The sequence below is a fragment of the Penicillium arizonense genome (assembly GCF_001773325.1).
Source record: "Penicillium arizonense strain CBS 141311 chromosome Unknown PENARI_contig009, whole genome shotgun sequence".
Taxonomy (NCBI): domain Eukaryota; kingdom Fungi; phylum Ascomycota; class Eurotiomycetes; order Eurotiales; family Aspergillaceae; genus Penicillium; species Penicillium arizonense.
In genome coordinates this window covers 678,340-703,714 of record NW_019173286.1, presented here as the reverse complement: position 1 = coordinate 703,714, position 25,375 = coordinate 678,340, and the positions used below count along the sequence as shown (strand labels likewise).

General features: G+C 49.2%; 12 protein-coding genes across 12 annotated transcripts; 5 read left to right on the top strand and 7 right to left on the bottom strand.

Moving 5' to 3' along the window:
• Positions 1–123: 123 nt before the first annotated feature.
• Positions 124–1,074, bottom strand: PENARI_c009G00524 (Dyp-type peroxidase; the record flags this gene model as incomplete). The annotated part of the gene is made up of 1 exon (XM_022631715.1): positions 124–1,074. One exon carries the CDS (start codon positions 1,072–1,074, stop codon positions 124–126), a length of 951 nt encoding a protein of 316 aa, XP_022488380.1.
• A 516-nt stretch (positions 1,075–1,590) lies between these two features.
• On the bottom strand, positions 1,591–2,409 carry PENARI_c009G09429 (SDR family NAD(P)-dependent oxidoreductase; the record flags this gene model as incomplete). The annotated part of the gene is made up of 1 exon (XM_022631989.1): positions 1,591–2,409. The coding sequence occupies one exon, from the start codon at positions 2,407–2,409 to the stop codon at positions 1,591–1,593; it is 819 nt and encodes a 272-aa protein (XP_022488320.1).
• A 981-nt stretch (positions 2,410–3,390) lies between these two features.
• Positions 3,391–4,579, bottom strand: PENARI_c009G06540 (intradiol ring-cleavage dioxygenase; the record flags this gene model as incomplete). The annotated part of the gene is made up of 2 exons (XM_022631898.1): positions 3,391–4,295; positions 4,351–4,579. The coding sequence occupies 2 exons, from the start codon at positions 4,577–4,579 to the stop codon at positions 3,391–3,393; spliced, it is 1,134 nt and encodes a 377-aa protein (XP_022488234.1).
• A 1,148-nt stretch (positions 4,580–5,727) lies between these two features.
• PENARI_c009G09631 (fungal specific transcription factor domain-containing protein) lies at positions 5,728–7,707 on the bottom strand (the record flags this gene model as incomplete). The annotated part of the gene is made up of 1 exon (XM_022631995.1): positions 5,728–7,707. The coding sequence occupies one exon, from the start codon at positions 7,705–7,707 to the stop codon at positions 5,728–5,730; it is 1,980 nt and encodes a 659-aa protein (XP_022488389.1).
• A 1,804-nt stretch (positions 7,708–9,511) lies between these two features.
• Positions 9,512–9,977, top strand: PENARI_c009G05321 (GFA family protein; the record flags this gene model as incomplete). The annotated part of the gene is made up of 2 exons (XM_022631859.1): positions 9,512–9,577; positions 9,630–9,977. The coding sequence occupies 2 exons, from the start codon at positions 9,512–9,514 to the stop codon at positions 9,975–9,977; spliced, it is 414 nt and encodes a 137-aa protein (XP_022488094.1).
• Positions 9,978–10,615: 638 nt separating this feature from the next.
• On the bottom strand, positions 10,616–11,288 carry PENARI_c009G06241 (coatomer subunit zeta; the record flags this gene model as incomplete). Its single annotated transcript, XM_022631891.1, has 2 exons — positions 10,616–10,856; positions 10,924–11,288. 2 exons carry the CDS (start codon positions 11,286–11,288, stop codon positions 10,616–10,618), a joined length of 606 nt encoding a protein of 201 aa, XP_022488406.1.
• A 553-nt stretch (positions 11,289–11,841) lies between these two features.
• PENARI_c009G02391 (uncharacterized protein) lies at positions 11,842–13,818 on the bottom strand (the record flags this gene model as incomplete). Its single annotated transcript, XM_022631780.1, has 2 exons — positions 11,842–13,106; positions 13,170–13,818. The coding sequence occupies 2 exons, from the start codon at positions 13,816–13,818 to the stop codon at positions 11,842–11,844; spliced, it is 1,914 nt and encodes a 637-aa protein (XP_022488248.1).
• Positions 13,819–14,546: 728 nt separating this feature from the next.
• Positions 14,547–14,984, top strand: PENARI_c009G00445 (60S ribosomal protein eL30; the record flags this gene model as incomplete). The annotated part of the gene is made up of 3 exons (XM_022631711.1): positions 14,547–14,582; positions 14,638–14,832; positions 14,889–14,984. The coding sequence occupies 3 exons, from the start codon at positions 14,547–14,549 to the stop codon at positions 14,982–14,984; spliced, it is 327 nt and encodes a 108-aa protein (XP_022488086.1).
• A 481-nt stretch (positions 14,985–15,465) lies between these two features.
• Positions 15,466–16,415, top strand: PENARI_c009G07278 (60S ribosomal protein uL16; the record flags this gene model as incomplete). Its single annotated transcript, XM_022631914.1, has 3 exons — positions 15,466–15,510; positions 15,736–15,911; positions 15,971–16,415. The coding sequence occupies 3 exons, from the start codon at positions 15,466–15,468 to the stop codon at positions 16,413–16,415; spliced, it is 666 nt and encodes a 221-aa protein (XP_022488073.1).
• A 702-nt stretch (positions 16,416–17,117) lies between these two features.
• On the bottom strand, positions 17,118–17,558 carry PENARI_c009G00663 (uncharacterized protein; the record flags this gene model as incomplete). The annotated part of the gene is made up of 3 exons (XM_022631719.1): positions 17,118–17,164; positions 17,247–17,385; positions 17,466–17,558. 3 exons carry the CDS (start codon positions 17,556–17,558, stop codon positions 17,118–17,120), a joined length of 279 nt encoding a protein of 92 aa, XP_022488269.1.
• A 2,773-nt stretch (positions 17,559–20,331) lies between these two features.
• On the top strand, positions 20,332–20,991 carry PENARI_c009G05469 (class I SAM-dependent DNA methyltransferase; the record flags this gene model as incomplete). The annotated part of the gene is made up of 1 exon (XM_022631861.1): positions 20,332–20,991. One exon carries the CDS (start codon positions 20,332–20,334, stop codon positions 20,989–20,991), a length of 660 nt encoding a protein of 219 aa, XP_022488444.1.
• A 689-nt stretch (positions 20,992–21,680) lies between these two features.
• PENARI_c009G04846 (putative DUF814 domain protein) lies at positions 21,681–25,096 on the top strand (the record flags this gene model as incomplete). Its single annotated transcript, XM_022631847.1, has 4 exons — positions 21,681–21,713; positions 21,761–21,829; positions 21,877–23,453; positions 23,503–25,096. The coding sequence occupies 4 exons, from the start codon at positions 21,681–21,683 to the stop codon at positions 25,094–25,096; spliced, it is 3,273 nt and encodes a 1,090-aa protein (XP_022488321.1).
• Positions 25,097–25,375: the final 279 nt, after the last annotated feature.

Below are 25,375 nucleotides of genomic sequence, written 5' to 3'. Positions count from 1 at the left end.
TATATTAGAATCAACTTCCACCAACTCCTCCTGGAGAACAACTCTAATACAAATCCAAAGGGTGGATTTGGAAGACCTGCACACTACACAGTGACGGGGAAAACGAATCGAACAAAACATCTCTCAATCAGACCCCAACCCAGCCAACAAGCTAGCTGAAGGAGCAAAGAAAGTCGTACCAGTAAGCGGCCTCGAAAAGTCAAGAAGGCGATCATGCAACCCAGGAGGATCGCCTACGAACATATTCTCTAGCATCTTCTCAATGACCCACAAGCGACGCGTATACCCAATGAAGTAAGTCCCAAACTCGCCCGAGCCCGGCGATCCAAACGGCATATTATCCCGAAGGATACCATGCTCCTTCCCATTCTCATCTTCAATCGTACTAAGCGTCTTATGCGAGCGCTGTCCAGACTCTGCATCATCGAGCTCAACATTATCGATCTTCGTGCGGCCGATAATCTTCTCCTGTTGCTCTGTCGAGAGATCTTTCCATCCCGGTAGATCATGTGTATATTTCTGCACAACGATGTAACTTCCACCTGAAGCATGGCCATCTTCTTCTGCGACAAGAACTGAAGACGGAACGGCCGGTCCGACGGGGTTGGCTGTTCCATCAACGAATCCGAGGAGGTCGCGTACATCAAAGTAGCGGAAGCCGACTGTTTCGTCGATGACGGCGACAGAATCCCCGAGTTGGTCCATCAGCTGGCGCTCAAACTCGAAGCAAATATCGCGACGTTCAGAGCGGATGTGGAAGAGCAAGTCACCCGGCGTGGAGATTGCTGTGTGCTTTGCGCCTTTGATCTCACGGAATGGATGTAACTCAGCTGGTCGGGGGAGGCCTGTGAGCTTATCCCAGATTTCACTTCCTATGCCGACAGTGCAAGCAAATTGAGCGCCAAGATCCCGGATAGAGACATTTTTGGCTAGACTTTCTAGGCCTGATAATGTCGATTGCACGGTTTCAATTGCGTCGGGCTTGTTGGTTACTGATACCACGAGGAATGTGGCGCATTGTGTGAGCGGCGCGTCTACACGCTGTGGCTCTATTGGGACACGCTGGCTGCTCATCTTTGCTCTTGATGATTGGAAGTTTGTGGGCTGTGTAGAGATGCGGGGTTTGCTTGACGAAAAGCGAATTCTCCGAGACTGGCTCGTAAAATGCCGTAGTCGTAGATGGTTGTTTGAAGTCGTTGAGATAGATCTAAGTGTGACTGGGGCTCCAATCCACGAAGGAGAGCTCAATTTAGAGCTATTGGATAGCAAGGAATGGAGTATTCTCCCAGGATTGTTCATAACTCTTGCAGGAGTTTAGAGTGATCTGGGTCGGAGTCTTGCACTTAGGTCAAGAACTCGGCTGACGTGAGAACATGAAGTGCTTATTACAAGCGATAAATGATTGGCCAATTTGTTGTTCTCGACTTGTTAAATCACAAAATGATCTCGATAAAGAGGAGAAGTAGTGCCGGATACATAGAGGTGGTGACGTCACACCCGATGGGACCGTGCAAGTGTATATCTCAATGATTTGTTTCGCATTCCACAATAGATGCAAATTAATTCCAGTCTGAATGTTATAAATACCATTTATCTCTGTGTGTAACCACCATCCACGAACAAAGCCGTACCAGTAACAAACGAACTCCTCCCACCAGCCAGGTAAATGACTCCATCGGCAATCTCCTCAGGCTGACCCATACGCTCCATAGGCACCGCATTGGCAACCTTTTCTTTCATAGCCGCCAGAATCTGAGGCGATTTCGTCGTGAGTGGAGTCTCAGTGTATCCAGGACAGATAGCATTGATGCGCAATCCATCCTTGGCATAATCCTCCGACGCAGTCCTCGTCAGTCCAATAATGGCATGCTTGCTCGCAGTGTATGCAGTGGACAGGGCGATTCCAGCAATACCCTGAATAGACGAGAAGTTGACAATAGAGCCGCGCTGCAATGGCCGACCATTAATAGAAGATCGGATCGGCTCCTGCTTCAACATGATCTTCGCAGCAGCGCGCAGGACGAAGAATGTTCCCGTCAGGTTGATGTTGAGAATGCGCTCCCAGTCGGATGTTTCGCAGAATGCCGCGCCGCCTGGGTGCTTCATGGCAATTCCGGCGGCGTTGACGACGTAGTCCAGTCGGCCGAAGGTTGCGGCGACTTCCTGTACGACTTCATTCACGCGGTTCTCGTCGGTGATGTTTGTGGGGTATGTTTCGACTCGGCAGGGCTTTGAGCCAGGTTGTTTTCTGAGTAGCTCTTCGATCTCGGCTTTGACTGCGGCCAGGGCTTCGGTGTTCAGGTCCAGCAAGGCAATTCCTGAGGCGCCATCTCTAGCGAATGCCTTCGCGCATGCACGGCCAATGCCTGAAGCTCCACCGGTGATAAGCGCGATTCCTGTTACGTCCATTTTGAATGATGTGGTTCGTTGGGGCTGTTGTGTGCTTCTGTTACTCGCAGCGGGAGGGACTTCGAGAAATAGGAAGAATTTTGAATACACAAAATGACATGTTGAGGGTCAATATCTCCAATAAATAGCAGCAGTTTGGAATTACTCCTCATCTTCGCAAGTATACTTCGTACAAGTGGTATGTGGGGTTGTCGCGGATACTTGCCTAACTTGATGTCCACTATCTACTGCCCAATTCCGCACTATTTCGCCGTGTTTACTTTCCTATTTTATATCCTGTAGACTTCCGTGCTTCGCGCCCCTGAGGGGTATTGCTACCTTCGAGATAAGGTAGGACTAATAGGTTGTTGGTGCAAGTATAGCGATATCGCAACAATGATTGACAGTCAACCATCTCAGGACGCCAGTTCAAGCAGTACATACTTAACAGCTCTACCAAATTAAGAAGCATGGTAGCTTATATAAGAGTTAATGGCAACCTTTGAACAGTGCTAGACTAAGACTTGACAAGACCCGGGGTACCCGTGACTCCAACTTAGGTGGGAGCTAAGCGGTGGATATCTACCGCTACAGACTGGCCGATTCATTATTGACATAATCTCTCTACTGATTGGAAGTTCAAAAGCCGTGACTAAGGTTACTATAGCACCATAGGAATGCCTCATCTCCGGCCTGATCATGGGGGTGAATGAAAGATCGCTCCGTGAGCAGCTCAAGGCAACAGGGCATTGAACTCACCAAGATCGCACCGTTTGAATGTCGTTTGAAACGGTGATTTATAATTCTCAGGAGATTATTGACAGATAGTATAAAGGAGAAGTCATCTGAGTCTCCCGGTGCTTCATTCGTCTGTGCACCGCCAGATCTTACCTTTCACTGCCGACGGGCTAATCCCATACAAGCAACATAAGCCCCTATGCCTTGCCATGAATACTTGACCTGACTTGAGCATTTCGAAGCACTCGCACAGGTATTTCAGGCTTAGTTGGGACCGCCAGGTCCACTTCCAGTATTACCTCCACCATTGCCTCCACTTCCACCGCTGCTTCCACCGTTTCCACTGCTTCCGCTACCAGAGCTGCTGGAGCTCGAAACACCTCCATCAGCTGTAAGAAGTGCTGCATAGCTCGCACTGTAGCTAGCAGAAGTGTCGATGCCGACAGTAATCCAAGAAAAGAGACCATCTTCAACGGTATCACCAAGGAGAACATAATTGAAAACTGGGTCCGAATCGCTGTTCTCAGTCTCTCCAGCCAGAACGCGGTCATTGGCGTTGAGAGTAATCGCAGCTGTATTCTCGCTGTATGGAGACAGCGCTTCAACTTGACTGATGAGGTCCTGGTCGTAGAACATCTGGCCAGTATGGGCAATATTCCCACCAGTAAGGGTACCATTGGAAAGAACAGTTGCGCCAACATGAGCGATGACATGAACATGGGTTGCCCGACCACTATAGTGACCAGGGAAAATTGTCTGGAACTGGGCCACTCCATCTGAATCCGTCGGTTGGAGGCCTCGCAGAGCGGTGTTATCGAGGTTGCTCGCGTCATTGCCGTTTCCATTGCTGCTGTCTTGGACTCCGGAGTAGACACCAGTCGAGTTGCAATTCCAGACGTCCCAGTAAAGATCAACAATTGGCTCGCAGGTGTTTATGTCAATGAATTGAGCATCCATCACCACTGGAACACCTGGTTCACCATCAACTAGGTCGGACCGAATCAGCTCTCCCTTGACCCAGAAGGGGCCGACCTCACCCTCCGGGGAAAGAATGCAGGAAACATCTTCGGAGAAGAAGACATCAGAGGAAGAGTCAGCCGTGACACCAGTTATGTCAGACAAATGAGAGGTGGCCAGAACATCTGAGAGATCTCTGACCTTGAGAAACTCTGCCAATCGTTAGTATATTTGTGGTGAATAAACAGTACCTTCTGCAAGACTCACCGGAGTCAGTACTTCTCTTCGCATGTTTCCTTGCAATATCCCTTCGTCGAGAAGCTGCGCGGGCTTGAAGGGCACGGAACTCGGTCTTTTCCGCGCACGCAGCCAAGCTACGTCGGGAGTGATGAAGAAAGCTTCGCTTCAGAGCTGGATTTGAGTGATCTTCATGGCCTGGATGAGCTGCTGCAATAGCAGCTAATCCAATCAAGACAACTTTGGAGAAGAAAACCATGACTGATCAAGTAATTTGGTTGTCAATTGCTGCTTGTTGCTGGTGATGAAGAAATCTTTCTTCTCTTGCGGGATGAACCTCCAGCTTATATACGTTTTTCTCTCCACCTAACTTCTCTTTCGAGACCGCAGAGCCTTTGCTACATCAATTCATCCTTGAGCACAAAAATCCATCTTTCTCTCGCCAAGGCTCTTGAAGTGAAATTTAATTACTTCGGCTACCATCTGGTTGGCGGGATAGACCATGCCGCCTATACCCCAGTCATTCTCCGGACCTTGTAGACGGGATACTCAGGAATTTGCATTAGCATCAAAAGAAACGTATTTCGCGAGGACCCAGACCTAAAAGGTTGTGCTCAGCTGATCAAGCGAAGTCGAAAAGGGCCACTCTATAGGTGCATTTTCTCCTCGCTGCGACAGGGTGGTTGGAAACCCGTACTCGTAAGTCTATTCCGCCGGTATTCAATCTCCATGAAGTAAATACTTCATGTAGAGAAGCAGGGTCCCGGACCAATGAACAGGAGGGTAGTGGTAAGTGACGCGGCCCCCCGCATAAGGAGGAATTTAGAACTGTTACTGCAACTCTTTTGTTGCCATTTATGGAACGGATTCGGGCCGCGTGGAGATTTGAAAGGCGAGGCGAGGCTGATGGATCGACAATGCCAAGAGAATTCCGCATTTTTTTCATTAATAAAGGCAGTGTGGTTGTAGGTATGGAGTCAAAGGCTAGCGCGCATCTTACGCGGCCACACGCAAGTTGAGCATATTGCTCTAGATTGAAGTTCTTGGCTCAAACAGCCACAATTCTTGATGAGGTCCAGTGCCAAGAGTGATATGTTGGTATCTGGGGCATTAGTCGTTTTGACGGTTAAAAATATGACCGGCTGGGCATTGTTGGAAAAGCTGCGGAAATTGCGACTACCAAAGTGGGCAAAAAACAAGAAACGTGCTCAAGGAGACAGTTTCAAAAGGATCTACTCGGGCGGTTAGAGACAATAAAGCGGTCAATGGTCATACACACAATACTCTGTACATTGTGGTAGCATGAAGTCGACACAGGTTTACCAGATTATGGCTATGGCCAGAACCAACCCTTGGTCCTATCGATATACAAAAGACAGACACTAGCATAAAACATCGCTTCATAAATCATAATTGTGACTGCAACGGCACAGTGTTCTTCATCAGATCCAACCAAGTAACACTCTTCCCATTGGCACAAGACTTCTCCTGCCATATCCTCTGAATATTGTCCAATGTATCTGTAAAGCAAGAAAGACCGCTCCGACAAGCCGAGTTTTCAAACCAATTAGAAAATGACGCTTGGACAGAAGAATCCTCGGCTTCACACGCTGCAATGAAGGCAGGCCAGATGAACCCCGCTGAGCCGTGCACCACTGTAGAGTCTGCATATTCACAGCGTAGTAATCGGTCCAAAACACCCACGACTTTTGTCTGCAATATGGATGCATCCACATCATGAACTCGACGGTAGAAATATATTGCCAGTGCATTCTGCATTGCCTCTAGCATATTATCGATTATATTTTGGTCGAGTTGAGAGTTGACATTCTCAGGTGCGGACGTATTCCGGCTGGGTAGGTGAAGATTGTTGATCGAATCTTCGAGTGTCTTCGCTCGGCCGATAAAATCTTTTAGGCTGAGACAATTTGTTGTATCTTCTCCCTCTGCTGCATCTTTCTCTTTTCCAAGTCGGATCACCTGAGATAAAAGGAAGACCCATTGTTCTGGGATACCAAATATCTCGGGATAAAGCGTAGAAGACCAAAGGCCCGGACGTTCAAGATGTAGGTCGTTCTCCCCCTCCTCTTGTCCGCGTACTCTCATCATCTCTTGGTTCAAGTTCTTCCAGCCAGTGAGCCGGAATGATAGACTGTCAAGACTATATATTCCCAGCCCACTTGATTCAATTGCTGTGCGAATATGATGCCGCTGGATTGAGTTTGCACCGCAGACGAAGATGCTCTCATGTATAATGCGCTCAAACGCATAGCAGTGATGAAGTAGACGGACCTTGCGGGATTTCTTGCGCTTCAATCCTCTTAACCGAATGAACTTTTCCGCTTCGAGGAAGTAGCACTCAGTCTCGCTTCTATTTCCTGAGAACATCAAAACTTGTACCATAGTAAGTAAGGCCATCAGAATAGATTTGTATTTGGCCACCTTGGGGACATCATAGGCAGTCATTAACATCATCCGCGCATGCTTTCGGGCTTCTTCCTTATATATCATGGCTTTTTCAAGCCACGTCTGAGACCGAGAGACCCCTCCCAGACTAAATGCACTGATAGCCAACATCCCGTAGAATGCGCATAGACAGGCATGGCTCATTTCATCATTCAGAGCCAGAGCTGCAAGGCAGTTTTTGGCATGAGGAATAAAAAGAACATGCCAGGGTGTTTTGGAGTGCCTAAGTGGAGTCATCAAGCTTATTACCGCCGAGGCGTAGTGCTTGAGAAGGAAGACAGCGTCATGGGGTACAGATTTCATGGTGCTCGTGGAAGATAGAGAGGTTGGTGATATGGCGTTGTTGTAATAAGGGTCAGGCACAAAGCCTACTGGCATATATTCATGTAATTCTGTGTTGCTTCCCCTTTGTGCATTTAACATAGCTTCTAAGTATCCTGGAAAAGGAGGACTGGGTACGTTTTCGGGCTGGTCGAAAATGAGGTGCATCAGGCCTTGTGACCAGGGCGAAAGGGGTAGCGGTGAGGATAGTTCATAATGGTTATTCATAGTAATGAGACCTTGCGGAGGACTTGATTCTGTGTCTTCTGGGTGGTTCACATTCACGACTGCCTCACAGGGCACAATCACAGGCACAGCGCTTCCCCCCTGGTTGATTCTGAAAGCGCCAAAGGGGCCTCGATGGATGTCAATATCATCCGAGGAAGATGCTTGCTCGCATTCTTCATCGATATGAGATAATATCTTCAGAGTTTGCTTGGGAGGAACACTCGAAGTAAGCCATTTACTCATTCGCTCACGGTCCTCAAGCGAGAGCAACGGTCGGCGAAAGCGCACCGCATGATTGCCGGATGAACTCTCAAAGTCGAAGAAGATATCTTTCTTGTATCCCTCACAAGTTATACCGAGATATTCACACATGGAACACGTCGGGCGTCCTTCATCGCATTTGACATGCCGACTTCGACACTTTTCTGGTTAGAGATTGGCATTACCGGGCACCATCAGACTTACTGTGCTGCAACCTGTGAATGACCGCGTATGACCAATCTCGTGTACACTTTCTCGAATTGAATCCATTTGGGGAGATGAAGGAAGTGAGCCCTACTCCCTATATTGCGGAAAATAGCACGGCCGATCTGTGGAGCTCCGATAGCGGAAACCTGCCTATTTTGTGGTGCGCGCATACTTGCCTCTCTTGCACATTTACTTGGTGATTGTTATCCATAGTTATCCAGCAGTTGAGCCAACACTTTATTGAAGATTTGAACCGGGATTATTTGGGTGGATTATCACTATCCTGCCATGGCTCTGGTCATTATCATTCTCGCAATACTGCAGAGCACCACGGCGCAGCCTCTGGGCATGGGGCTCGCAACAGCGAAGCTCCTCGCATCTCGCGGTGCACTGATACCTTGCTGGCCGATACCAAGGAAAAGCACTAGGAGAGGCAATTCAGTGATTGCCTAACTCTGATAAGCACATAACCACTGCCATTGATATGCGCAACGGTCAATCAGTCGCGGGGTGGATCAAGTCTACAGTCGGAAAGATGGGCAAGCTAGGTGGCGCCGTGAACATGGCTGGAGTGATCACAAGATCTGCTTTTGGAATAGGCTGCAATGAAAGGATATTCGTCCTCGGTCACAGTGCGGAGCCGTCCTGGGCAGGACGTCCATTTCTCGGATTCAGGGCAATGAAACGGGCAGCAAAGACGGAGATAATTCCATGGTGCAATTTCTTCTGGATTCAAAAGATGGCCTTGTTCCACCTGTGTGGTTGGGTATCCCACCTGCGTGGTCGAACATCCCTACTTCTTGGGACCCAATACACCTCGCTTTGCGAAATGGTCACAATTCCACAGTAAAAGTCCTTCTTGCATCTCGCAAATTTGATATCGATGCCAGAGACCCCTCCGCCTTTGGTCGAACCTCCTTGCATGAAACGCCATCAATGGACTGGATGAAATCGTTGCTCTTTTTCATCACGGTGCCGATTTTGGCCTACGGGATGATACGGGGCATATGCCTCTCCATCTTGCGGCTATGCATGGACATCGGGAAATTTCATATACGTAGAATATCTGATTCCAACGAGGCCGATGAACAGGGATTAACTCCTTTACATTTGGCTGTTGTCCACGGCCATTCCGATGTTGTGAGGGCATTCCTGGATCACCCGTCAACCAATCCTTCTATACTGGATAACAAGGGTCGCACTGCCCAGGATTTGGCTTTAGAGAACCCCAACTTGGGTTTTATCGCTCAATTGGATCACCGCCTATTCTCATCCAAAAAAAAAAGGAAAAAGGAAAAAGGAAAGAAAAACCGATATCTGATTTGGAACATTAGCGCAAATTTTCTAGGGCTTGCATAAAAGAACAAACATTTCGGAGAACTAACTTACTACCACTCTCAGGCTCCTCAACTAAAGCGTAACCCAAAAAAGTGACATGTAATTCCTCTACAATGTAGGTCACGTCACCAACCGTTCTGGTTAATTAAAGCGATCAAGAATACGAGGACGGGCCAGCCCTACAGTGGCGATATCCACCCGAGCTCGAGAATCGAAAACACTTGCTTACGTAGTATATGACTGTAGTGGCTTTAACACGAGGACAGGTACGAGTTAAAGAGTCAAGTGACAGCTGAAAGATCCGTATAAGAGCAGTTTCAGCCCCGCGTAGTCACTTCATTGCCACACCTTCCCAATTATCAACGCCAAAATGCCTACCGGATCCTGCCTTTGCCGAAACCTCCAATATGAGTTTGCCGGAGAGCCACAGGGAATGGTAAGACCTTTGACAATCTACAAAGGAGCTCAATTTTGAGCTTGGTATACAGGCTACCTGCCACTGCCTATCATGTCGGAAGATCAGCGGCGGCACGAATACGGTTAACTTCATGATCCCGGAGAACGATTTCAAAATCACTGCCGGTACACCTAAGCGCTTCAGTGTAGTCCATGAAAGTGGTATGAACTTGACTGTCCATTTCTGTGACAATTGTGGTGGTGCAATCTACAAGACGGCCGATCTCGAAGCTTTTAAGGGTGTTGCTGTTGTTCAGGTTGGGACTTTGGACGACCCCGATGCATTCGCGCAGGTCAAGCCGACCATGGAGTTTTGGACGAAGTATCGTGTGCCGTGGCTTTCCAATCTTGAGGGTACTGCACAAATGTTGGAATTTTGATCTTATCGAACGGTGGCTTCCTTTGTTTTTCCTTTCATGGGGAACTGTTTGGCTCCTTGTTATGAGAAAAGCTTTCATCTGGTTTATAATAAGAATGAACTATTCTCCCTGATGGCGTGCCTCATCGCGCTACAGAGCCTATTCTCTGTCGCGGCGTTCAGAGATCAAGAATATCCAGTATACACATCATCCAGCCAGTCATGGGGATTTGGCACCTAGAATAGTTGACTCAATACTTGTAGAAAAATGAAACCCCTTAGCAAGGATTCGAGGCTATTGCTTTTGCTCATTGCACTCATTAGATTCAGGACATGGAATCATGAATTATGCAGGTTCCCGGCAGAGCATTGTCAATATCAATATCAAAGGACAAAGAACAATCATGCAGCCAAGGTCATTTTGTAAGATGGAAACGAAATCAACAGAAACAGGTCTATGACTTTAGGTCCCTGGACAAATAACCAAGTTGAGCAAGGAAAAAAAGATAGAATAAAATAGAATAGCCGTATGACGCCAGGACCAGCCAGGAAGAAAAGCGGGTAGGTAAAACAATAGTCAAGAAATGCTTCAACAGGGCCAAAAACACATCACATCAAAGCCCCAACCTTAGAACGCAACACAAATATTCGTGTCCCCGTTTACATCTGGCGCAGACCCTCTGCAAGGCGGCGCTTACCGAACTCCCAGGCGTTCATGAGACCCTGTTCGGAGAGATCGATGTTCTTCATATTAGGCGCATCTGCGGCTGGGGCGCGGCTAACCCGCGAGGCGATCATGACGGGGTCTGTCTCGAGGATAATGCCGTCATCGATTATTTCGTCAATGGTCAGGGAGACCAGGTCGTAGTTCTCGACGATAGTGCGCTTGTCGGTTGCGCCCCTGGTTGAAACAGACATGTTAGAAACCGCGAGCAACAAAACCCCCAACAAATATAACAGGAACATACTTGAATAGAATTCCCAGAGCATCCCGTAGTGAGAGGACAACGTTGTACAGCAGGACCTCGTTCTCGTCGGCGCTGCCAACAACGTAGAGCATGACGTCGCTCTCCATCTTGAAGACCACGATGCGGTTGTCGTACAGAATCACATCGCTTGAGGACTTGTTGGTCTTTTCGAGAAGGCCCTTTTCAAAGCCGCGCTGCTCCTTGACAGTGGGGTATGGGTTCGCGCCGGGGTAGTCGGTCGAGTTGGGGGCAGCACCGGCGGGGGGATGGGGGGCCGAGTAGTACTTGGTGAAAATGCGGGAGCCGTCGTCAGCGGACATGACGAGAACCGCATTGACGGAGAAGAGGGACAGAGGGCCGGGCATGGTGATTTATTGTTTTGGAGATCAATTGGTGAATTCTACGATTGTTGATGCTCCCAACCGCCAATCTGGCCGGAGGCGGAGACGCACTAATGTTGTTCCGTGTTCTATCAGAGCTTCAGCTATGTGAGCATAACTCATTACTTTGGGCTTTAAATTTCATAGGACTTCGATCTAAGCTGCTTCATGTTTTGGTTCTTCATCACATTGATTTCTACAAAATAGATACATGGCCAGCTCGTGCTAGCTCATCGCAACTGGAGGATACTGAAATAAAGCATACATGTAGATTGGGGACATGACATAAAGTCATCGCAAATACATCGTAACTCTCACATGGGGAATGATATATGTATCGAAATAAGCCGCGATGTCCAGACTCCTTTACGAAAACCACATTGATGGGGGAAGGACTCAAATTGCGTCAAAAGAAACATGAAAACTCAGGGAATACATGAATCGTGCTATGTGCATCATAGAGGGTATGGGTATGTTAAAAATATGGTAAAGACCGATTTTCAGATCACATCAAATCATACTGCCCGAGGAACACGGCCTACTGCGGCGCCGGTTCTTCGGCGTTGGCGCGGTTTAACCACGGAATCCAGCTCGCGCGGTTAGCCTTCTTGCGGGCCGCGTCCTCCTCCTCCTTGAGTCTGGCGGTTTCGCTGACAAGACGCAGGGGGCGCAGTTTATCCTGCTGCATCACTGCTCCAGTGTAGTTGTTCATTCCTCCACTAGAGCGAGGAGGGCTGGAGGTGGCCCCAGTAGAGGCAGTATCTCCGTGAGGGTCACTCGTGATACTAGGGGAGCTGCTGTGGCCGGCCCGGTCTGGCTGGCTGGACATGGATGGAGCACGGCTCATGCTAGAGATATAACTCGCTGCTCCGGAGAACATGCTCTGGCGCGATCCAGGGCCCATAGCAGTCGGGCTGATCGGTCCGCCGGAGTTGCGTCCGCGATAGATCTGTCCAACGACATTGGCAGCTCCGGTGTCGACCTGTTCAGAGCGACTGCGGCGGTGGCTAGCTCTCATAGACTGAGTGCGGAAGGGAATGCTTGGTGCGGTGTTGGGGTTCTCGTTTGGATTGCTCTGCGATGGTGTGGGGGGAGGCATCATGCTGGTTGGGCGCGACCGGGGTTGAGCTGAAGGGCGAGCACCTTGACCACCGACAACCGACTTGGCGCGTTGCAAGAAAGACGAATGTGCGTCATCCTTCTCTGGAGGGGTCGGGGGAAGGTCCTTGTCATTGCCTGACTTCCCGCCAGACTGGTCTTCATTCCGGTCCAAGACGTGTTCGAACCCATCGTGCATGAGAACTCGACTAATGATACGCTCAATGTAAAGTGTAAGGGCTTTGTTCTGGTCTTTGAGGGCCTTGATCTCTCCCTCTGGCTTAGGGCTGGAATCATTCTCAGGCGACTCATCCACAGACTCTAGCTCATCTGCCAAAGATCCCAGGCCACCGGATGATTCCTTTGTAGGGTGGGCATCCCGCATGAACTCGCCCTTAGTGAAGTCTCCAGTGAGGGTCTTCTCGCTGAGTAGGAGTTGGTAGCTTTCGTTATCCTCCATCAAGCGGGCGTTAGCCATGCGAGCCTCGAGCAGGTCTTTCTCTAGTTCACGCTGGCGGCCACCGCCTGCATTCTCCATCTCGACAAGTTTAATTTGCGACTCGGCCAGTTCGAGGCGTAGTGACTCGATGACCTTATCTTTCTGCAGGAGAAGTGTAGAGTTGTTGCGGGAGGGGCTACGCTCGAGATGCGAAGAGGGTGCGAATTGGCCATCCACGTCGGGGGAAGATCGGTTGCGGAAGCTAGCTGTATGAAAGTTAGTCTCTGGTTGTTATATACTCAGCGATCACAAGAGTTATGTCGCCTTACAAGATCGAGAGACTTGGTGGCGGTCACCTTCTGAGTTCATGCGCATATCCTTTTGCGCCACTGAATCCTTCAATCGTTGGATTGTCGCTTGCATTTCTTCCTCCCGGCTGGTCTGTTGCTCCTTCTCTTGCAGCATGGCATTCCGCTCGGACTCGTGGTTCTGTTCCAAGTCGCGGATCTGACGACCTTGGTCCCGGATTTCATTGTTAAGGGCCTCGATCCGACTGTCTCGCTCGTGGGCCTGGTCCTCCAACTTGCTTTGTTCACTGATTGCTTCATCAAGACGCATTTGCAAAACGCCTAGCTGTTTCTGGTATTGTTCAGAAGCCGTTTCAGCCTTTTGAAGCTGCGATCGTAGGTCTTCGATGAGGGCGGCATTCTGGGCCCGCGCCTCTTCTTCAGAGGGGTCGTTGGAGACTCGTGGAACGTTCGACATGCTGAGGTTGGAGCGGCCAGGTTTTCTTGCAGCCGCGCGCGCAGAGACGGGAGTAGAACCTCTTAAAGATGGGGAACGGTTGAGTCCGTTGGTTGCGGCACTGGGCGAGCGTGCATGCCCTCGTGTGGTGGACCCGTTGGTTGAGTGCGGATCTGCGGGTGATGATTTGCTGGAATTGCCGGGAGTTCCAGGCTTGCGAGGCGTTGCTGACATGGTGCAGGGTCCCCAGTCCGTGGACTCTGGCGAAATTATATAGAAAGAATGCCAAAAGCCTCCAGTTTGCGCTTCAATTGGTGGTCAGGAGAAGGGGAGGAAATTCAGGGTGCAGCGCAATCGGCGGTCAAAGCCTAGTGGACACCTAGTGGAGAGCGCTTGTATGGGTAGATTGAAGGCCAGGAATGTAGTGAAAGCTGTCACAGTTTGATTACGTGCCACATGGTTGATCGAAAGAGAAGAATCATCGAACACAGACTACCGGAAGAGGGCTGGAATGAGATAAAAGAACGGTTGCAGACCGTAAGTCAAAGGTGAGGAATGCGGATCCCTTACTCTTGTATCTAAAAATACGCGTAACGGGGTCGGGGGCCGGATTAATACGAAGTCAGAACGACTCAGAACAGCGAATGAGAGAGGAAGGAATATATAGAAGCTTAGATCCGAGGGCCGTGTGAATGCTTCGTTGTTTGACAATTATAACAAGGACTGAATGTTGTGATATCCTAAAAGCACTATACATCACGGTTTCAAGGAGTTTTGCGCCTCAGGCGACCAAGGCTTGGCGGTTCGACTAAGGTTTCCGGATGAATGTATCTCCGTGTCCACAGTATTGCTCGAGATCTTCACTTGCGATGGTTGCTTCCACTTCAACAAACCAGGCCGGAGCGCACAATTGACCCCTATTTCGATACCGAACCGAAGTCCTCAGGAACTTCCGCGTAACGATGGCCCCCAACAAGTCCAAGAAGGGTTCCGACAATGTGAGTTGCTGCTGTCGCAATGCGGTCGTGCGCCTTGACTAACAGCATATTGCAGGTCAACTCTAGGCTCGCTCTGGTGATGAAGTCGGGTAAGGTCACCCTGGGCGCAAAGTCTACCATGAACACATTGCGCTCGGGCAAGGCCAAGCTGGTCATCATTGCTGCGAACACTCCTCCGCTCCGCAAGTCCGAGCTTGAGTACTACGCCATGCTCGCCAAGACTCCCGTCCACCACTTCTCAGGCAACAACGTGAGTCATTCTTTGTTGAGGCAAAAGTGCTGCAGGATTGCTAATCAGGATTGAAGATCGAGCTTGGTACCGCATGCGGTAAGCTGTTCCGTTGCGCCACCATGGCCATCCTGGATGCCGGTGACTCCGACATCCTTACCAGCTCGGTTTAGACGGCTCGTCAGTGGAAGAGTATGGGGTTGATCGGGTCGCGACATATGCGCCGCGAGATCTTGAATGATTCTCGCCGCATATGAGATTAGTACAAATCTACCCATGGACTAATTATATTGGCGCATGCGTAGCTTTAAGCACAAGCGTAAATATTGTAGACGGACCAACGCCACGAATAACACCATGTCATGCAGGTCTTATTAATTATCCTTTACGGATAAACGATGCTGATAAAACTCGCCGCAGCGTATAGATGTTCCTCCGATAGTCCATTGGCCCAAAGCGGTAAGGCTGGCGGCTCCTGATTGGCCCGTCTCGCATAGGGTTAGGGCTTTGCCACCGGTTAGCACATTTGCTTGGAAATCAGGTAATCCCGTGACTGGCGGGCTCTTTTCTCTCTCTCTTTTCGAACCCTCGACACCACCGACAACCAACAACCAGTTCGCAGGAAGTGCATTCACCCCACCTCCAGCACTAAAAATGGCCCGTCGTCCCGCGAGATGCTACCGCTACTGCAAGAACAAGGTGCGTTTCGATCTAAAGGAGGGAGAATGATTTGTGTGGGTGATGGATGGACATCTCGGTTGTGGGGAGTGTACACCAAAGAGCACCACGCTCGCCAACAACCAACTCGCCGTGGCTGGGATGTCGTCTATTGCAGAGGAAAATTGCTGGGCTTTGGGCTATCGATTTTTGGGGGATCAAATATTTTTTGGAAGATCGATTTGACTGACATGAATCAACATTTAGCCCTACCCCAAGTCCCGGTTCAACCGTGGTGTTCCCGACCCTAAGATTCGTATCTTCGATCTTGGTCGTAAGAAGGCCAACGTGGACGACTTCCCCACCTGTGTCCACCTGGTCTCCAACGAGTACGAGCAGCTGTCCTCCGAGGCTCTCGAAGCCGCCCGTATTTGCGCCAACAAGTATGTCCCTCGAACTCATCCGCCTTACATGAACGCAAACTCATAACTTTTGTCAATAGGTACCTCGTGAAGATCGCCGGTAAGGAAGGTTTCCACCTCCGTGTCCGTGTCCACCCCTTCCACGTCGTCCGTATCAACAAGATGCTGTCGTGCGCTGGTGCCGATCGTCTGCAGACCGGTATGCGTGGTGCCTACGGAAAGCCCCAGGGTCTCGTCGCCCGTGTCAACATCGGCCAGATCATTCTGTCTGTCCGTACCCGTGACGCCCACCGCCCCACCGCTCTGGAGGCTCTCCGCCGCTCCATGTACAAGTTCCCCGGCCGCCAAAAGATCATTGTCTCCAAGAACTGGGGCTTCACCCCCGTTCGCCGTGAGGACTACGTTCAGCTCCGCGAGGAGGGCAAGCTCCGCCAGGACGGTGCCTACGTTCAGTTCCTCCGTGGCCATGGTCAGATCGAGGAGAACATCAAGCGCTTCCCCGGTGCCTTCGAGACTTCCGCTTAGATGTTGATGGGTCATTCCAGAATATGAAGTTCAGAACGACAAAAATACTTGAATGTGCTCTCTTTACCTGTCACACCTATTCTTGATATCAATCTCGTGCAATCGCAATGATGGAGTTCTTCCATGGGTACTTTTTTACTTGATTGCAAGTAGATCATTTTCGCTTACAAGTAGAGTAGTCTTCCAACATTCGTAACTAAAGCATCATGCACTCACTATACGGAGTACGCAGACTCAATTTCGACACCAGTAAGACAAATCCTCGAGCGCGGTGGGAAAGGCCTTAGCACTGTCAGATCTGACACGCCTGGCAAGAGCCTAGGCCCAATGTCCGAGCGGACTCCGTAGATGCATGAAAATGGGGCCAAAGTCTCGATCACGTCACTCATGTCCACTCAATGACCGTAGAAGAAATCTATACTGATGATCCGGTCACCTGGTTGCGATAGAAATATCTACTGTTTTAAATGCTTTAAACATGACCATATCTCATAATTCAGTAGTCATAGGGAGATTGCCCTTACGAAAAAAAGTAGGATTGCTACTCTCCCAACCAGAGGTCAATATATATCCGTGCAGATAGTCCATCTACAGCATCAACTCAACAAACACAACCCAAAAATAATTAGAAATCATGAATTAAATAACTATTTCCAACTGCTTGGAAGAGATTATGTGGATTTAAAAATATATACAGCCCATTTATTCAGGAGTTGTTCCACACCGTTCCTCGTGCAATTCTCCAGCAACTGGCGAGGGAGAAAAAAATTAGTTCTAGTGGCCAAAAATCGAATTTGAAAAAACCCAAAAAAACGAAGCTGATAGACATACCTGTGATATCATCTTCAGTACAAGAATTCTGCAAGCAAGACCCGAGTGCATCCTTGAACGCAGCACTGGGACAGGTGCAGTCGGTATCGACAGAAGAGGCACAGCCAGCGACGACAGCAGCCTCGGACATACACCGCAGCTATAGACACGAGAAAGCTCACGGTCAGTTTCTGATTGATATGGTATATTGTCTACTCAAGGTAGAACGGGGAGACATACAAGACAAGGACTGGCATCATCGCTAGAATCAGTGGTCTCGGCAATGGCCCAAGACAAGAAAGCGGCCAGGGGGAGGAAGATGGTGAGCTTCATTTCGAGGAGTAGATTGAATTGTATATTTCTTTCACGTGGTGAAGTAAGGTACGATTGGATTGATAGATGGAAGATGCAGGATACGGGGATAGGATGCAGGGGTTGAAAACCCAGGGATCCCCATGGACAATTTATCAATCGATGATCTATTTACGCAGGGATAGGAGGCGTGGCACATTCTTGGGGTTATCAGTGTACCCGTGTAAACAAAGTCGGCGTCTAGGGAATCGTCGGAATGAGATCTTGTTGGAATGTGAGTTCAACCCGGTTTTTGGGATTCTTGACGTCAAGTTACATCTGGAGTTGCAAGGCTTGAGGTATTTAAATTAGGGTTCCATTTGTGATAACTGTCTCAATAAACTGATGTGTTCTATTTGTGGGTGGGAAGCTACAGTGGGGAAATGTCAACTCAACGAACAATCATCTCCATGCGATAGGTATGGTATGTACGTACAGGATGACAAGTAGTAGTGTTCACACAGGTGAAGATGAATGCGGTTTCGTTTGTCTAGAAATGGGCGCTTCACTCAAAGCTGCGCATACACCGGTCCCGCGTGGAGGGATAGTAGTTGACACGGGACTGAACCATTAAGTCACCCACCTGTGTGATATCGAACATATCAGTCTGTGTCGCAAGCTCAATAGGCTTAGAGGCGGTTAAATCTGGTGCGTGTGCTTCAAAAACCGAGCCAAGCTCAAGAAATGCCAAAAGGTTTTCGAAGCTTTGCATTGAGATGAATTTTTCAATCTCTCGCTGAGTTGCAGCCTGCTCTGCAGCTTCTTTGAACCACCTACCTACAAACATTCTGGCGAATTAGACGGAGTGGCGTGTCAAAAGGTTTCTTGGAAGGTCGTAATCACGCCCCACGGGCTGAATTCGGATTTCCCGGGGAACAAGATGAGTGTTGAAGAAGCTAAATAGAAAGATATTAGAGGAAAGAAGCATTTTATGTTCATGCTCACTCACTGCACAAGAGAGAGCTTCCGGCCCACTGTCTCAGTCGTTTGTCTATCCGCAAGCGACATCTTGTTTATAGGTAACTGTTTATCCAAAGATGACATGAGATCTTATGACGAAGCAAAACAGAGGAGATGAAAGATTCGATACAATGGCAAGAGAAGAAGATGAGACTGAGTTTTTGCTGCTGTCAGTTCCCAATGTCAGTATCCCTTGGATGTAACCGACAGGTGAGGATTGGTAGTGAGGTTCTTTGTCTAACGTATGCGAGGGTCGGACTGAGAGGAAGCTGTAGGGACCTAGCACACACGAGGTTTGATGTGGATGCTCTGATCTATAGCATAGAGTATGCGAGAGAGTGGACTGAGACTGGGTTAAACGATGTTAAAGGATACTCTAGGCTTGGAAAGGGCATGGCATAGAGAAAATTGGAATAAACGCAGGCTGAGAGGACTTAGAGGATACGTGAGAATAGGCCATTCCTACTCCTAAGCGCATAGCATGCGAGAGAGTTGAAATGAAGCCGAATAGCGGACTTTAATGATTTAGTCAAAACTCTATGCGCAATGCCGAAAAAAAGTGGACAAAAAGAGATGTTGCTATATCTGTCTGATGTGAGATGTAGTAGCGGCGATGAACGAAAGACAGAGAGAAGAAAAGAATGTATGTATAAGTGAGGGAGTGAGCGTGCGTGACGTTCCTTGATAGCAAACAACTCGTTAAGTGTGACTGATGTATTTCTATAGACCATAGAGAGGGACATTTTGCAAGACATTTCACATTGGCTGATAATAAAATAAATATTAGTATGTAACGAAATCTTATACTAGGCAGTATCCTTAACATAGCGTAAGGCCACCAAGTCCTATTCACTGTGTGTTCACCAGCAGCGAGGTAATTTCAGGCATCCGAACAAGGTAAGATATTTGAGCACAAAAGAAATGTCCCTAAGGGTGGGAGATTTGACAAAGCTTACTCACTGCTATTTCCTTACAGAAAGAACTAGTCGGTTTGCTGTGTTAGTATATAGCGTTTTACAAGGCTAAGTGGTGCTTATTAGGGCAAGACCTGTTAGTAGCGACACAAAGAAAATGGACAAGGCATCTATATCAGCATAGGCTTGGCATTATATTATTCTATTCCTAAATACCAGGGGAAAACATTAGCCCTAGCTTACGTTAATGATAGGAACCGCTCTACACGCCGTATTCATAGGTACGTACCAATGTGAGGCACCAATGTGATCGTCCCCCCGCCCTGGCCCTGGATACGGAGAATAACTAAGTGAACATGTGGGGCAATGTGCTATTTAACAGGCTAGTACTACATGAACATAAGTAAATAGCTTCGGGTCAATATACAATCATCACTACGCATTGAAGTATGCGTAGGAAAGACCGAAAGGTGTTGCCTATTGCGCGCATTGAATTAATATGCCACAAAGGGCAATTAAAGGCAGAAAATTGCACGTGCATTAGCTCCTCGGATTAACTGGAAACATTCTATGCATGCATTAAACTTACACTGCTTTCTCGAGCGGGGGTTTCCCGCGTCTGTAAATGTAAGAGGTTGCTCAGGCTTCAGCCCAGACATCTGGGCTCACCCACCGACATCATCGATCGACTAAACGTCACTGTTTCAAGAAGAGTGTAGTTACCCCGCATCACGCAATGCGATGATCAAATTTAGCCGAAGTTGTATGTTTGCAACTGCTATAAGAAGGGGAATGTAGCAGGGCGGAAACCTCATCCAAGCCCTAAATCAAAGCTCTCTGATCATAATTGACACTCTGTTAACTACCATCTTTTTCTCAATATGCACGCTCCAATTCCTACGAACAACCTCTATCTGGCTCAGGCCCGTGCCAGCACCGACAGCAGACATTGTATGGAGCTCTATGACAAATGGGCTGCCACCTACAATGCTGAGGTCGGCGACGAAGCTCAGAACTATGTTGCTCCTGTCCTCGTCGCTCAGGCTGCTATGAAGTTCTCATTGTCAAACGGTGCTGCCGACAGTGTGATTCTTGATGCTGGCTGTGGAACCGGACTGGTGGGAGAAGCCCTTGCAGTCGCCAATGCAAAGGCAATTGACGGCATTGACTTGTCTCCCGCCATGCTGGGGATTGCCAGACAGACGGGCGTCTACCGTGACCTAACCCAAGCTGATATGAACCGGCCAATCGACAAGCCAGACGGAACGTACGACATCGTGTCATGCGTTGGCACATTCACTCAGGGCCATGTTGGACCGGACCCTGCCTTGAGAGAACTTGTCCGGGTTACCAAGACCAACGGTATCGTCATTGCAACAATTCTCGATGAGATCTGGGTATCTGGAGGGTTCAAGGCGGAGGTTGAGAAGCTGAAAGAGGAAGGTCTGGTGAATGTGGTCACCGATGAGCTTATAGACTATGTAAAGGGACACGGCGACAAAGCAGTGCTGGCTATCCTAGAAAAGAACCCTCACCCCTGAAAAACACAGCCCAGACGACATGATCAGCCCATATGCAACTTGAACGAACGGACAGGCTTTCAACATCCTCCCATGCGACACAAACAGGTTTTCAACACCTTCCAATGCGACAAAGAGATACCTTTACAACGCACTCCCGGCTGCTTGTACCCGGTTATAATTTCTAGAATATTGCTAGCAAAAAAAAAAATGAAATCCCATCAAGGTGCCCGGACCTTTAGCAGGATGATACCCGCTTTCTATGCTGCTGAAAGGGATAGCAGTTATGTGATTCTGTCAAGGTGGGCGCTAAACACAACGCAAGAGAAAACTTGGACTATATGATTTAAACAGCAGAATTGGTCCTGATTCTGAGAATTATAAGTAGAGACTGGTAAATAGGAATAGTAATTTTAAGTAGCCACAGTATCAGCAATACTATAGATGACGTATATGGAATGCTGAAGGAACTTCTACTTGGATGGGACAAAGGAAAATCAAGATATGTGAAAAGTCTCCAGGAAGATACAAAGGACTTTCAAAGTATTAAGGTTGACTGCGAAAGGATGCCAAAGACAAAAAAAGAAGAAGAATTTTCTATAGATTAGGATGGAAGGGGACCGATGCGCGCTATCACGCTTTCCGACTCCGACTGTTCCTGCCCCGCATACGTCACCTCGAAAATTCCTCCTTCAACAACGACACTCATTATGAAGCAGAGATTCTCATCCCTGGACGTGAAGGTATGCCTAAATACCTCATTGCAGAGATATCCTACTGACAGCCCTAGGTCATCACGCAGGAATTGGCCTCGGAGCTGGTCCACCTCCGGGTATCCAACATCTATGACCTGTCCTCAGTACGCCCAACCCTTTCCTCCAAGCCGGACTGGACTAATTGACTCAGCGCATCTTTCTATTCAAACTCGCCAAACCGGACCATCGCCGTCAACTCATCGTCGACTCCGGCTTCCGCACTCATGTGACTCAGTACTCCCGCACAGCGGCCACCACGCCCTCTCCCTTCGTTACGCGCTTCCGAAAATACCTGAAGTCCCGTCGGATTACAAGTATCACTCAGATTGGAACAGATCGCATTATAGATTTCTGCTTCAGTGATGGCGCATACCACATGTTCCTCGAATTCTTCGCCGGTGGTAACATCATTTTGACGGACCGCGAATACAACATTATTGGATTGTTCCGACAGGTTCCCGCCGGGGAAGGTCAGGAGGAGATCAAGGTTGGACTCAAATATACCGTGTCCAACAAGCAAAACTATGACGGGGTTCCGGATGTCACAACGGATCGAATTACCCAGACACTAGAAAAGGCACAGGCGCTCTTTTCTCAGGAGGGCTTTGCGCCCAAGAAGTCCAAGAAGAAGGGAACAGAGGCCTTGCGAAAAGCATTGTCGCAAGGATTCCCCGAATATCCTCCCCTGCTAATGGACCATGTCTTTGCCGTCAAAGAATTCGACACTGCCACGCCGCTGGATCAGGTCCTGGGAAACCCCGATATTTTACAGAAAGTGAAGGAGGTGCTGGAGGAGGCGGAGCGAATCTCTAAAAGCTTTGATACTGGCGACAGTCACCCTGGCTACATTGTCGCCAAGGAGGATTCTCGGCCTGCCCCCGAAGGAGAAGACTCATCAAAGATAAGCTTGGTGTACGAAGACTTCCATCCGTTCAAGCCTCGCCAGTTTGAGGACAAGCCGGGGATCAAGATCCTGGAGTTTGAACGCTTCAATGCTACCGTGGACGAGTATTTCTCGTCTCTGGAATCGCAGCGTCTTGAGTCGCGACTGACCGAACGCGAGGCGGCCGCCAAGAAGAAGCTTGAATCCGTACGACAGGAACACAAGAAGCGCATTGATGCACTGAAAGATGCTCAAGAGCTTCATATTCGCAAGGCGGATGCCATTCAGGACAATGTTTACCGAGTCCAAGAGGCAATGGACGCTGTCAATGGACTGGTAGCTCAAGGAATGGACTGGGGTGAAATCGCGCGTCTCATTGAGATGGAGCAGGAACGTGGCAACCCAGTAGCACAAATCATCAGGCTGCCTCTCAAACTGTACGAGAACACTGTCACTCTTCTCCTTGGGGAGGCTGGTGACGACGAGGACGAGGATGAAGATGTTTCCAGCAGCGACGAATCAGAATCCGACTCGGAAGATGAAGAAAAACAGGACGCCGGGCGTGCTGAAAGAGACTCCAAGGCATTGACTATCGACATTGACCTTGGTCTCAGTCCTTGGGCAAATGCATCACAATATTACGACCAAAAGAAGCAGGCCTCGGAGAAGGCGGAGAGAACAGCCCAATCTTCCACCAAGGCGCTGAAGAGCCACGAGAAAAAGGTCACGACCGATCTCAAGAAGAATCTGAAGCAGGAGAAGGAAGTGCTGCGACAGACTCGGACGCCGTTCTGGTTTGAGAAATTCATCTTCTTCATTTCTTCGGAAGGTTATTTGGTCATCGGGTATGTGACTCCATCGAGCTTGGTTTGTGATATGTACTGATTTTTCTAGTGCTCGTGATGCCATGCAAAGCGAACTCCTCTACCGCCGATACCTCAACAAGGGTGATATTTTTGTGCACGCTGACCTGGAAGGTGCCACGCCAATGGTGGTTAAGAACCGAGCTGGTAGTGCCGAAGCGCCAATTTCCCCATCTACCCTCTCTCAAGCCGGAAACCTTTGTGTCGCGACTTCGACGGCGTGGGATTCCAAGGCCGTCATGTCTGCATGGTGGGCACATGCTCATCAGGTGTCAAAGGTTGCGGATAATGGAAGTGGTATTTTACCCACTGGATCTTTCCATATCAAGGGAGAGAAGAATTTCTTGGCCCCATCGCAGCTTGTTCTTGGATTTGCTATCATGTTCCAAATCAGCCAAGAGAGCAGTGTTAAGAACCACAAGCAGCGCTTTGACGCGTTCGAAATTTCAAAAATTGATGCTACTCCCGCAGCACCAGTTGCTGCTTCAGAGTCGAAGACCTCCACTGTGACACAGGACGTCCCGGAGAAGAGAGAGTCTACCCCGGAGCCTACTACAGATACAGAGAAGGAAGCCGAGGCGTCAGAAGACGAGGAGGATGAAGACAACAAAGCAGCAACCCGTAACCCTCTTCAACGAGGCGACTCGGAGCTTCCGGCAACTCAGCCATCCCAAGAACCCGAATCTGAGTCCGGGTCCGAGCCAGAGGCAGAGCCTGCCGAAGAGGTCGCAGAACAAGCTTCAGGGGGCGAAGAAGAAGCTGCATCAGCGACTCAAACCGAGCCGCAAGGACCGGAAGAGCAAAAGCTCTCGGCCAGAGAGCGGCGCACTCTGCGACAGGGCAAGCCACTTGACCGTGACGAGGAACCAGCTGTGCCACGCATCGCTCCCACCCGGGGCAAGCGGGCGAAGGATAAGCGTGCAGCTGCTAAGTATGCTCACCAAGATGAAGAGGAACGAGAACTAGCTCTTCGCCTCGTGGGTGCCAATAAGGGCAAAGCCGCAAAGGCGGCCAAGGCAGCTGAAGCCAAAGAGCAGCGTGAACGGGACGCCGAGGCGCAAAGGCAACGCCGCCGGGCCCAACACGAGCGCGCCGCCGAAGCCGAGCGCAAACGCCAGGCTATCTTTACGGAAACTGGGACGGACGATTACAATGAAGAGACTGCAGCAGCAGAGGCAGCAGATCTCGCTTGGATTCCGGCTTTGATTGGCACACCGACTACCGATGACGAGATCCTTGCTGCTATTCCAGTCTGTGCTCCTTGGGGTGCCCTTGGGCGCTACAAGTACAAGGTTAAGCTGCAGCCGGGTGCAGTGAAGAAGGGTAAGGCTGTCAAGGAGATTGTCGGTCGGTGGGTACACGAGACCACAACCGGCAAGGTCAAGAAGGAACATGCCGAGGATGCTGGGATCCCCCGAGTCGATGCAGAGCGCCTTCGCGCACAGGAAGGTGATCTAATCAAGGCCTGGAAAGAGTCTGAGATCATCAACACCATGCCTGTTAGTAAGGTGCGTATCATGACTCCGGGTGGAGCTGGAGGAGGAGGAGGTGGTGGTGGTGGTGATAAGGGCAAAGGTGGAAAGGGTGGAGGAGGACCCAAAGGAGGCAAGGGAAAGAAGAAATGAGTGAGCAAAAGTGTTGAATGTATAGACAGTACATAGATGAGAGCCTCAATACACCAACGATGAGGTTAGGGCTATCAATAACTCATAGAGCCGATCTACATGTATATCTACCCTGGTCAAATACCGTGATCAGCCACAACCCCGCCCCAACGATTTTATAGATTCATTTCTTAGCATTTTCAACTCTTATTTATTCATACAAAGGTAGACAATATGCAACTCCTCGTGTTGCGCTCACTGCGCATCGTGCCCAATGTGATGAGTCATCCGACGTCATGG